This window comes from Anas acuta, chromosome 1, assembly GCF_963932015.1.
Source record: "Anas acuta chromosome 1, bAnaAcu1.1, whole genome shotgun sequence".
NCBI lineage: Eukaryota > Metazoa > Chordata > Aves > Anseriformes > Anatidae > Anas > Anas acuta.
In genome coordinates, this window is record NC_088979.1 from 66673231 (window position 1) to 66685356 (window position 12126).

The window sequence follows — 12126 nt, forward strand, 5'->3', positions numbered from 1 at the left end:
CCCCCCCCCCCCCTCCGCGCCGGGCGGGCGCTGCGCGGGCGCTGCGCGGGTGCTGCGCGGGCGCAGCTTGCGCGGGGCGGGCGCCGCCTCGGCCGCGCTCCCGGCGCGCAGGAGGGAGGGGAGGAGGCTCGGGGGGGGTGGGGGGGGGGAGAGCGGGGCGGGAGCGGAGCCGAGCCGAGCCGAGCCGCTTGCAAACGAGCGGTGCGCCGCGGGCTTCTTCTTATTTATTTTTTTATTATTATTATTTTTATTTTTTTAATTATTTTTTAATTCCCCCCCCCCCCCCGCCCCTCACACCCCCCACTCCGTTTTGTGGTGGTGGCGAGGAGGGGAAAAAAAGGGGAAAAGGAGGGGGGTGTCCCCCGCCGGGGTGCTCCGCGCCCCTCGCCCTGCCCGCGGTGCGGTCGAAGATGCGCCCCGGACGCCGGGTGGTCGCAGCGCGGCGGCGCTGACATCGCTCACCATGGACAGCTTCGACTTAGCTCTGCTCCAGGAGTGGGACCTGGACTCTCTGTGGTGAGTGCAGAGTGCGGGTATGGGGTTGGGGGGGGGGAGAGAAAAGGGGGTGAAAAGGGGGAGAGCTAAGAGCCGAGGGGTGTGTGTGGGGGGGGGTGCGGTGGGTGGAGGGGGTGCTGCAAGCGGGGGCTGTGCGGTAATTGGGGGCTGCGATGATTCGGGGTGGGAGGGCGGGCGCGTAGCGGGAGGGGTGCGATGAGCTGGGAGGGGGCAGGAATTGGGGGGGTGCGGTGAGGGGGTGCGGTGCCTCTGCCCTAGGGGGTGCAGCACCCCGGGAGGTGCCCCCCCCCCCCGCCACTTGTTCCCCCGAGGGGGGCAGCGGGCAGACGCCCCCTCCCCTGGCTGCGGGGGGGAGTGTCCGGGAGGTGAACCCGGTGCTGGGCTGCGGGGGCCCCTGCACCCCCCTCCCGCTAATTCCCGGTGCTCCCCCGCCACGGGCACCCCGGGGGCCGCGCTCCCGGAGCTCAGCCCCGTTCCCCCCGCACGCCCCTTTCGCCCCCTCCCGCTGCCTTCACGTCCCCTCCTTTTCCTCCTGCCCCTCTCCCCCCCCCAACCCCCCCTCCCCATGCCCTTGACCTCCCCCTGCGCCCCCCCACGGCCCTGCCCGCCCCGGCGGCGGGTGCGGGGCTGCCGGGGAGGAGGGGAGCCAATTTCGAGAAATGGCATTAGCGGCTCGAGGTGGGAAGCGCTGCCCTCCCCCTCCACCCCTCACCTTCCCCTCCCCAACCCCACAAACCCCATCACCCCCCCACCCCCCCCCACCGCATCACCTCCCCGAGGCGCTGCCGCTGCCAAGTCCCGGAGTTTGCTGCGGGAGGCTCGGCACGGCTCGCCCCGTCGGGACGGGGCTGCTTTTGGGGCACGGTTGGGGCCGGGGAGGAGGCGACTGCAGCTCGCATGCAGCCTGCTGGCTGCCTACTTTGGGGAGAGGAGATGAGTTTCGCCCGAGCTCAGCGGCACGCGTCCCTGTCCCTGTATCTCTCAGTTTCAACGTGCTGTGGGATCCGTGTCGCCCGTCTGTAGGGTGCAGCGCCTGCTTATCCCTGCGGTGGCAGGTGTAACAAAATCAGCCCCGAGGGTCCCGTGGGTGAGCTCTGCTCCCCGCAAAAGAGACCTCGGGAGGATGGGGACAGCTCGGGCTGCGCGATGGCAGCGCCTCGAAAACGCCTACGTTGAGAGCATCCAGCCCCATAAAACTTTTATACTGCTGGGGGAACTTTAAAGAGCAAGTATAATGCAAAATTAGTTACTACCCCATAAAAGTTTTTAATTACAGTGTTTCTGCCCGTGACACAAGTTAAGGTTATGTCCTCGTTTCAATTATAAATACCAATATTCGGCTTCTACCCAAACTATAGCATTTATCTCTGGTCTGGTTTAAGTCTTCAGTCCATACACACAGTTTTACAATGAAATTTCTCTCTCTTTTTTTTTTTTTTTTTTTTCTATTAAACAAGAATAGGGGAAATAATACCTTCATGCATTCAAATGCTTTTCCCTTTCTCAGTGAATGAAGGCGAACTTTGGAGCAATTTGCTTTTTTTCTCGGCAAAAGTGTGATGTTCATTAGTCTGTTCTGTAACCTAGCTGTTGAAGTAAATATTGAATTTGAAAAGCTAACAATGTAACTCTGGAAAGCCGGGGCTTTTGACTGTGTCTAGCAATTGCTGCTTTTCATAACCTTTTTAGTACACCTTCTGACTATTGTGGAGCCACTTTGAAATGACCACCGTAAGCATAAAAATGAGGTACAAGTCCAAAGAGACATCAACCGCTCGCCAGCTAAATTACATGCTTAAAAATGTCTCTATTGGTGTTAAAAGTGATCTTGTGGTTTCATAGATTTTTTTTTTTCCTCTGCTGTTGCTGTTTAGAAGATAGGTTCAAGAGAAGGGCTTCAAAGAGCACGTTAAAAGCCAGCGTGTAGTAGCAGGCCTGCGTTCCTTGCCAAGCTCTCACCCCTGTGCACGGCTTCAATCCCCATGTCCGGAGCAAGGAGGTCGGATGCTTCAACCAGAGCTCCTCTGTGGAGCAGGGGCTTATAGGGGGTTCATGTCAGCACTGTTTTGGGGCCCCATGGTTTGCTCAATGGCCTTGACTTGTAGTATCCAAGATCATGGGCTGGAGGCCTGTCCTGAAGCACTTGCTATGGCAAATGCTTCTGAATCATTGTTTTGAAAATTTTACAATTGGTATTTAAAAAAAAATAAGAAGAAGAAAACACACAACACAACACAATGCAAACTTACAAAGGTGGTAGTAAAGGTACCTAGGTGCTGCAGCATCTGTGCAAAGGATGCTGGGCTGGTCTCTGACTGCAGGCAGGGTGCCTTCAAATGAGAGCGATTGTTACCAAAAAGGAAAATAAAATATACCATACAGATAACAAGCGAGTGCTTCATGGCAAAGAGCAACACTTAAGAGACTTAATTTTCTCAGGATCAAGAATGAATGTTGTCCTTTATTCTTTTGAATGTTGGTAATAACGACATTTTGCGCACTTAACTTATGACTGAAAATCCACTTTTGGCAATATTTGGCAAATGTTTTCCTTAAGAGTGCAGTAATTAAATATTAACGTGCTGTTCTAAAGTGCTTCTTTGCTTTATTTGGTATGTTCTTGGAAAATCAAAAGAGTATGGAAAGGGATTTCCAGATGAACAGTAGCATGCTAATCAATTCTCATTGATTGTTACTTTTATACTGTTAATGAATTTGCTCTCCAATTAATATGTGTTGTTATTTCTTTTACTCTGCTGTAGCATCAAAAATGTAGTAATGTATTGTGTTGTGGCTATAACATAGTATTGAACTAGTAAAGTGAAATGGGAGAATATTGTAAGTCCTTTTCTACTAAAGAGTACTTTTTCCAGGTTGTGTTGATGCCAACAACACTTCTGCTTCCCAGAAAACTACTATAATTCAAATAGTGAAAGCTGAGTACAAACTCAAATAGAAAATTTAACAGAACATAAAAATCTGTGGTGTAAACAAAACTCATGCCCATTTGGTAAGCTTTTTTCTGGAACGTTTAGGGATGATCAGCCCAACTTCACTGAGGGCTTCATAACTGCTGACTAACAAGTTTGTCCCAAACACATGGCGCTAATGACTTTGAAGCACAGCCCCATCTCCTGTTTTTCTTTCTGCATGTTTTTATTTGACTCCAGTGTGTGTAGTTTGATTTTTCCAGACTTAAGGAGGTGGAATCTCCAGTGCCTTATCATCTAGTATTTGTTTACGCCAGAGAAAAGAGATGGAAAATCTCCATTAGTGGTGTTATATATTCCTTTTGTACAGCAGAAAGCATATTATACATGACAGAGAGAAGCAAATGAGCAGACCAAAGGACTTAATTGGAGTGCCAGGACTAGTTCTGCATTACAGGCATTCATGTTGTTATTTGCCTTATTTAACAAATCCCAATCGAAATTCAGCCAGCTCCTTTACTGTGCACCTAGGTTTAGGCGCAGAACTAGCTCGAGGGAAGGCCATTTAGTGAAGGGTCTTCTCACGTGCCTGTGAAAGATAAATGCATAGGTTAAAGTTTTTTGCATTCATTAAAGCCAATTTGCAGATTTACTAAATTACTTACAGTGTTGTGTCAAACAAGAAAATAATTTTGAGACAATTTTTGATACGTTTGTTAGCCACAAACAAAACAGTGTTTGTTTAGGTGAAAGAAGCCAAGTATATAAACAGTTTATTTGGTACTCATCTGATACTTCTGGATATTTTGAGATAGCATCAGTTTTGTAGAGGTTGGGTAGTCATGTAAAAATGTATAGTTGTGTAGCTTCCAAGCTGAGATCAATATCAAATGCCACGGTGTAAGGTGGCCCAGTGTGTTTTACAGACCTTGTATTGAATTACTAGTTCATTTGCTATCTTTGGGTCTGTTCCTGCTCCATTTGAAGTCAATGAAAGTTTTGTTTGGAAGTTGCTATTAACAAAAAGTGGCTAGACATCCAGCAGTCTTATAAATGAACCTTTTGTAACTTCTTGATCCCAGGTTGTCTAGCTTTTAGTCACTACATTTTATATTTGTGTAAGTCAAGATTTTTTTTAATTTTCCTTTTTTTTTTTTTTTTTTTCAGGTAGCACAGTGTTTACTGGGGATGATTTTAGAAAGCTAATTCTACAAATGCTTCTTCAGTCAAAGTAGAATATCTAGATGTTATTTTCAGATAATAGCAAGCAGCTGTTTTTGGGGTGGATGTGGGAGTCACTCAAGCCATTCTCTCAGTAGGGTAAGATGCTGGGCTGGCCTAACCTTATACAGACAATACACAGCAATTTTGTCCCTCTCACAAAAAAAAATAATTAAGTACCTCCTTTTATCTCCCGTCTCCTTTACAGCTCTATTCCAGCCTATGTCTTGGACTTTGTCCCTTATTTCTTTTCTTTTAGCTCTTGGCCTCTATCTAGCTTCGGTGACACTTGAAATCCTATTTGTCTCATTTCTGTCGTTGTGGTGTTTTCCCTTCTGTCTTCCTCCCAGTGTCAACTCATGGTTACCACCTTCCCCTCACTGAGAACCCAGCTAAAAATTTGCTCTCTCTGTGATGATTATAAGTTGTGAGCAAACAATAACAAGAGTAATAACTATAGACTGTTCCCTTCCTTCGATTTCACAGCATGTTCTTTCTTCCCAATGCCTGTTTTTTAGGCTGTAAGTCGTTTGGGTCAGGAATTGCTTCCATTGTTCAAGTTTTTTTTTTTTTTTTTCCTTGCAGCACTGAACAAATTGTATGTGCTAAACATAATAAGTATAAATCATAAGAAGTGAGCTTTTTCATGGCCATAATACTTTATAAGTATCAGCTGAATAATATTATTTTAAGAATACATTTGTAGGGCCATGTGAGTGCTCGTTTTTTGGATGTGATGTACCACATCTTCATCTGTTTTAAGTCTACAGAGCTCCACCAAGTCGCCTTTGCTGTTTTATATCAGATAAGTATCTGGCCCATCATCTCTGATTTGCAGTATGCTCAGTCACCTTTCTTAGAACATATGTATATATATATTTATCCCTATATTTTGTTTTTGTCTGATAAATGAAATTATGATACATCAGTTAGACAGGAAATGTGTTTTTGTATCTCTCCACTGAGAAGTGTTTGAGTGCCTAGGCACAACTGTTTGAGGCAGGAGGATAACAGCTCCTTGAGCTTTCCTGCCGACACTTGGACTTGCAGATTTGTGTTGCTCTGGGTGTGTTTTCCATGAGAAGCCAAGGCAGAAACCTCCCTAGGTTATTGGAGTGGAGGGGATTCAAGAGGAGGCATGAAGTGCCTGTGGCATTTCACATTCTGTGTGAATATTCTGAGGAAAACACCAGGTTTCTTAAAACTAGTTGAAGAGACATATGGGGTATTAAGGAAAAAAATAGACACAGAATATAGGCTATGGGCACATCTTTCTTGTCATCCATGTATTAGGAACAACATCATACTCAACTTCACAGTGCAGTCATTAGAAAAAGCAACAGCTTAATTGCAAGGTTTTTAACCTCATATAACAAATTAATCCAATTGCATCATATTTATGACTAGGAGACAACAAAACATGGATAAAAAGAATTCCAGCAATTAATTCACAGCATGTGTTCAGAGATACCTAGAAGTCTGGTTATAACTTTCTAAACAATAGGAGTAATAAAATAAAATCAATAGAAATGAAGAAAAAATAATATTACATACAGCTAGAAAACAGGGAGGTTAAATTCTGTGTGAGATGAGTGTCCCATCTAACAGTCGACAAATTGTAACTCTGAAGTGACATCTTCACAGAATGAGATTTCGAAAATATAGCATTTTCTATGAAACCCAAAGACAATTTATTTGTGTATGGGCTTTTTAGCTGTAAGGCTAATTCCAGTTGAAAACCAGAAGGGTCCTTTTTGTGAAAATCTGAAAGTAGGAAAAGGGAAAGCTGCAAGCTTCCTGGATTTTGAACAAAACTAGCTCTTTGAAAACTCTGCCCTGCTGGTTTATGGGAATTTCTGTTTCAGAGCCACTGCCCAGGGCTGGATTCCCTAGGTGACATCTCCCTGAAAACCCACAGGTCCCCACGCTGGCCAAACCCACCATGAGCCTTGCTGCCCCTGTCACCCTGGCACTGTCCTGTGGAGGTGGCCCAGCTGTGAATCCAACCCAAAAGGACAAAGAGGTCAACTCCCAGTTTGCTGTGTGTTGGAGGTGGTTTATCTGACCATCTAGACAACATTTTGTGTTGGCTTTTGAAACTTTCCACTGTGTTCCAGTGGAAAGTTGCATGTTTATTCAGAAACTGGACACTCTCTGCAAATATCTTGGGGTGGCTGGAAAGCACTGTTCCATTAAATGTTTGAAAAAAGTGAGCGAATCAGCCGTATATGGAAAACAATGTTTGCAACATCACCACCGGGGCTACTAACTGATCTTCTGTCTGTTAAAATCAATGTTAGGACACTGATTACGCTTGCTGTGGCTGCCTAAGGCCTCAAGAGAGCAAAAATGGACACTTGTAGTTGAATACTTGGGTAATAATCTATATAATCTCTGAATAATTTGTGGGTAGCAATGAATTCTTGTTTAGGAGAAAGAGTGAATGATCTGTAACAGCAGTTACATGAACACGATGGCAATTACTAACATTCTGTGCTAAACATTTTCTATGTCTTTCCAGAGGTAAAAATACATGAGACAGATACTTAAGTTCCTCCCCTACAGCTTGATATCTCAGCTTTACCAATATCTTAAACAAACAGTTAGTGACTTAAGTTGACTGCATTTTATTTTGTTAGGAAGATTTTAACCTGCATGCATGTACCAGGGACCTGGGTACGGATGCATCCTGGGAAATGTGACAGTAGGAATGCAATTTAAACCTATCCTCAGAGACACTTTATGTATTTTTTAAAAAATAAATTAGTTTCAATGCAGCAGTGGTGGTCTCAGCAGACAGGAAACATTTACAATTATGCAGGAGGGACCAGAAATCTCCACTAAGAAGCTTTTTGTTGTCGTGCTTTGTTTCTCAATAACGATGATCCACAACTGTAAGTATTTAAAACTAAAAACAAGAGGGTTGTATCGGACAAAGACACACAACTTCTTAATGTAATCCAGTCTTTCCGTGTGGTTGTTTTCACATGTTTCGGCCCAAAGAAAGAGCCCTTTGTGGCTCAGCCTAGTTTGACTGAATGGCAGGACTGGACAAATAGAGGATGAAGGGCAGTATCTTCTTACACTGCATATGTTTTGATTGCTTTGAGCTGCGATCAATTCTTATTGCATGTATCACTCTCAAAATCCACTGGGGAGGAACTGGTGGCCTTCTTACTCCATGCATTGCTATGATGGTACAGTCTAGCTGCCAGGGAATGATGACCTTATGGTGGTATGAAAAATGCAGATATGACAGACAGAGAGATGAGGAACAAAAAAACATTGGTGAAGTATGCATTTCCAGGATTTGGACTTAGAAGACATCTCGGCAGCACTGTCTCCTACCATTCATCCCCCAGTTTCTATCCTTGTCTTCCTTGCTTTGATCACTGTAAAGGTTTTGGGGAGCCTGTACTGATGCATGAGCATAGGCAGATATCCTAAACCTTTTCAATGAGGATTTAAATTCTGCTCAGTCATTGCCAGACAGTGCATACCTCATAGCAATGCACAAAGAGAAGGCTGATTTTTGTCTATGCCATTGACCACTTCTGATTGACCACAAGGGTTCAGATCTTTAGATTACAGGAAGGCGTGACATAATTTGAATTTTTTTTTTTGGTCTTTTGTCTTAGAACAGCAAGTGCAGTAGACAGTTGAACCTCAGTCCAGAAAAAAATGAATGAATTCTGCTGTCAGAGATACTTTGGAGAAGAGAATTATATTGGTATTCTTCCAATAGAAGGAACAGTTTTACATTTTTTTGTTTCTGAAGCAGTCAGCGAGGGAACCTGTCATGTCATCAACTGTTTTTAAAGGACAAAGTAACAATAAAAGCTAAGTGTGCTTTTCTTCATTTTTGTTTGGCAAGGAGAGTATAGCATTTTCTGGAGGATGATGACCTTGAGTTAACTAAATGTCACCAGTTTAAAGAGTAAATTAATGTTACAATGTGCTTTGTTTGTGGTTAGGCTTGAAGGCTGTCAGGAATTTCTTAGTACAAAAGGTGATTGTGTGTTAGTCCATTTATTTAGGCTCCCTGCAAGAAAACCACCATGATCCCAACTGATCTGAATTAGCATCAACATGTTGCCTTGTGTATTTGGATATACCAATGTGTTTTGCAGCTAGCTTATGGATCCCTACCCCTTTTCACTGAGTAGATCAGTCCAAAAGGACCACAGGAGCCTACATTTTTTCTTGGTCATTGAGTCTGAGTGCTGCTGTCTCAGATCAAAGAACCCTTTATTAAGAAGGAGTGAATCCCTTTAGAAACTGGTCATATTCTGTCTTAAAAGTGACAAGGTTTCAGGGGTTTAGGGTTTGGATTTTTTTTTTTTTTGTCACTGCCCCTGATTATGAAAATCTGTTCCGAAACCACAACATTTGTAGGAAAAATGTACATGTTTCCAATATATGTACATTAATGTATTCCTACCCATTTAGCACAGATGATTCTGCAACATCTGAGGTAAAGTGGCATAGAGATAACCCCGTGAAAGGAAAGTATAGATAAATGCAGTTCCTTTCAGACCTGCACGGGCTTTTGTAGATCCAGGCAAGGTGTCTTTTACAACACTCTTCAAGGCTTTGCATTGCACAAGAACCTACCAGTCTGGGCACATGGCTGCGTGAACATGATTACATACTACGTGGTAGAAATGCAAGCTTTTTTTGTTGTTCTTAGAAGTATATAAGTAGCAATATCTTGAACTAATTACAGCTGATGTAAAGCACATTTAAGGAAACCCATTAGAGGAGAATTAGAACTAGAGCAGATTAGCTAGTCTTTAATGGCCTTGACTGTAGATCTTTTGATGCCTTGGTAGCTTTTCTAACACTCATTGCTCATCTGTCTTGACTAAATGACTGAAGAGCTTCTTTCAACTCACAGTCTGGTTGTAATGTGAAAAAATTGCTGTTTTCAGCTGAAAAAATGATTATCTGGAAAGGTAAACTATACTGAGTCCTGTACTATATTTGTTGTTGAGATTTAAAGCATTATTTTACCACTCAGTGTGACTGTGTAATAGAAAGAACAATCTCTAATATGCTTCCTTGGAGCTATTAATTATTTACTTTCTTGAAACACAGATCATAGACAATTCTACACGACTTCCCTTCTTACAGACTTTCTTGTCTCTGTCTTTATTTTTGTATGCTTTGCAAATGCCTGTAAATTCATTTTCACTGAAAGGGGAAATAAGTAATTTAGACTATTGCAGCTGTTTCATAATTAATTAATTTCAATTTAAAACAATCAAGTAGTGCCCATCCATTGTTCTGTGTGCTTTTCTGAGGCACTAAGATTCACAATATCAAAATAAGTTCCAGATGGAAGCACATACTTTATAATCAGAGAAAATAATCTGTTCTTTTCAAAAACCTGAAAAGTCCTGCCCTGATCAAAACAAGGTATTAGTCTGAAGTACATTTATCAAGTTTTTAGCCATTATTTTAAGAATTACTTAAAAGTACTGTTTTTACATCTTATATAGGGCATTAACTTATGAATAGAACTATAGAGGGAGAGAAACAGTGATGCAGGAATGTTTGTTCATTCATTTCCTCAAATACTTCTGGCATCTGTTACAATGTAACAAGGCTCAGCACATTTTCCCATTTTGGCACATTGTTTTCTATAAAAATGAGAAATATTTGCAATGATAAAACATATCTTTGCTAATAATCAATAAATAACATGTTCTCCTGAGGAAAAAAAATATGGTAAAATGAACTAAAAAATATTGAGCAGAAGGAAAGCTGATCAAAATGGTACACTGAGAAGTCCTGTATGTTCCCATATGTTAATAAATGTTAGGGTTTGCAGAGGAACTTTTAATATGGCAGTTTGCAATAGGAATAAAATGTCTTTTCTGAACACAAAAGACACTTATGTAAGAGGTTTCTATTATGTAAATGTTACTGTTATTGGCGATAGCCCATTATAAAGAAACGTTTTATATTCCAAAAAGCATTTACAAATAATGGGATGGATGCAGCAGTCTGTAGTCCTGACTTGGACAACTTTCTCTTTGAAGTCAATGGAAGTTTTGCCTGAATAAAGGTGGAAGGAATTAGCCCATTCATTATTATCTGAATTACATCAAGAGTTGACTGCTAAACAATAAAATCATGATTCATAACATAACGGCTTCACTTAATTCTTTTGTAGTCTTAATATATCTCATTATATGGTACTTCTGTTCTTTCCTCTCTGTGCAGTATTCAAATTAATAACAACCACCTTTACATAACTGATGGTTAGACATGTTTTGCTGCCTTAGCAAGATCAAAGGATTTTATATACCCTTTTTGGATAGATACCAAGAATAGGGTGATCAATCTCTTCTGTAACCATTAAGCACAGTGTAAATATCTCAGGGTACCCAATTAGACACAAGTGGTTTGCCAGATGCTGAGAGCATCACCAGTTGTCAAGAGCTTCCCAAGTCTGTGGGGCAGCGCAGAATTTATTAGGGATTAGTGGTGGTCTGAGTTGTCACTCCACTGATTTGTGCTCTTTCAGCTGTGCCCTGCCGTAAGCCACCTGTATGATGTGCAGAGATAAGGTTCGAGAGGCAGATACCCTGCTTTCCTCCAGGCACCTCGGGGTGGGAAGGAGGCAGGGAAGGATGCTGGTGCTCCAGAGCTTCTCTTCCTGATGACCAGAGAGGAACAGAGGTTAGAATAAGGGAGACAGCCAGATGAGAATGGGGACCAGGGGAGGGCATAAGAGGAGACTGAAGAGAGCAGCCTGAGAAGAGTGACCCCCAAAATGGCTTTAATCCAAAGCTGGAGTTAACCCCTCACCAGGAAGCCATCTGTAGCCTTAGGGCTTTAAGAATTCTTTTTATCTGGAAATGTAATTGAAACAAGATGTGTAACAGCTGCAAGATGTCAGGTTTGTCAAAGTAACTAGAAAAATGAGTTGTCTGACACACTCACACGCAGCAAAGTAACCTATAGTTAAAAAAAAAAAAAAAAAAAAAAAAGTATAAATTATCATATGTGTTAAAAAGAGGAAGGAAAATAGCCAAATAATAAAATATGTGGTTTATTCTGGAGCATGGATGACGTGAGTTAAACCACTTTGAAGGTTTCCAAAAGAGATAACAGCTTAAATCTTTACCCCAAATGAAACTGCTCATCTTCCCATCATGACTAGTATTTCATTCATGAACTAGAATGGTAGGTGCTCTGCATTTACCCATGATAATTTATGCATTACTTCTGCCTGTTGCTGTCCTTGTTATTGCATCATTGGACTTTGCATCTTTGGTTATGGACACATATTTGCTGCACTAGGTGCTGTACAGGCACAGAACAGAGTCGGTTGTGGGACAAAATTTTTGCAGACAAAATGGAAGACAAAAGACCATAATGGATATAGGCAAAACTGATTGTGAAGGAAAGATGGAGAGAATTATAATCACCCTAATAAACAGTGGGCACA

At 42.5% G+C, this 12126-nt stretch overlaps 1 protein-coding gene across 5 annotated transcripts in view; it reads left to right on the forward strand.

Annotated features, from left to right (window-relative positions):
- The first annotated feature begins 129 nt into the window (after positions 1 to 129).
- AFF3 (ALF transcription elongation factor 3) overlaps positions 130 to 12126 on the forward strand; it is a 335479-nt gene continuing 323482 nt past the window's right edge. For 4 of the 5 annotated variants that reach the window (XM_068680733.1, XM_068680740.1, XM_068680745.1 and 1 more), the window contains exon 1: positions 133 to 516. In XM_068680733.1, the coding sequence (XP_068536834.1) occupies positions 464 to 516 (53 nt within the window). In that variant the 5' untranslated portion in view covers positions 133 to 463. Of the gene's footprint in view, positions 517 to 12126 lie in introns of all 5 variants that reach the window. The other variant, XR_011096123.1, reaches the window with a different exon arrangement.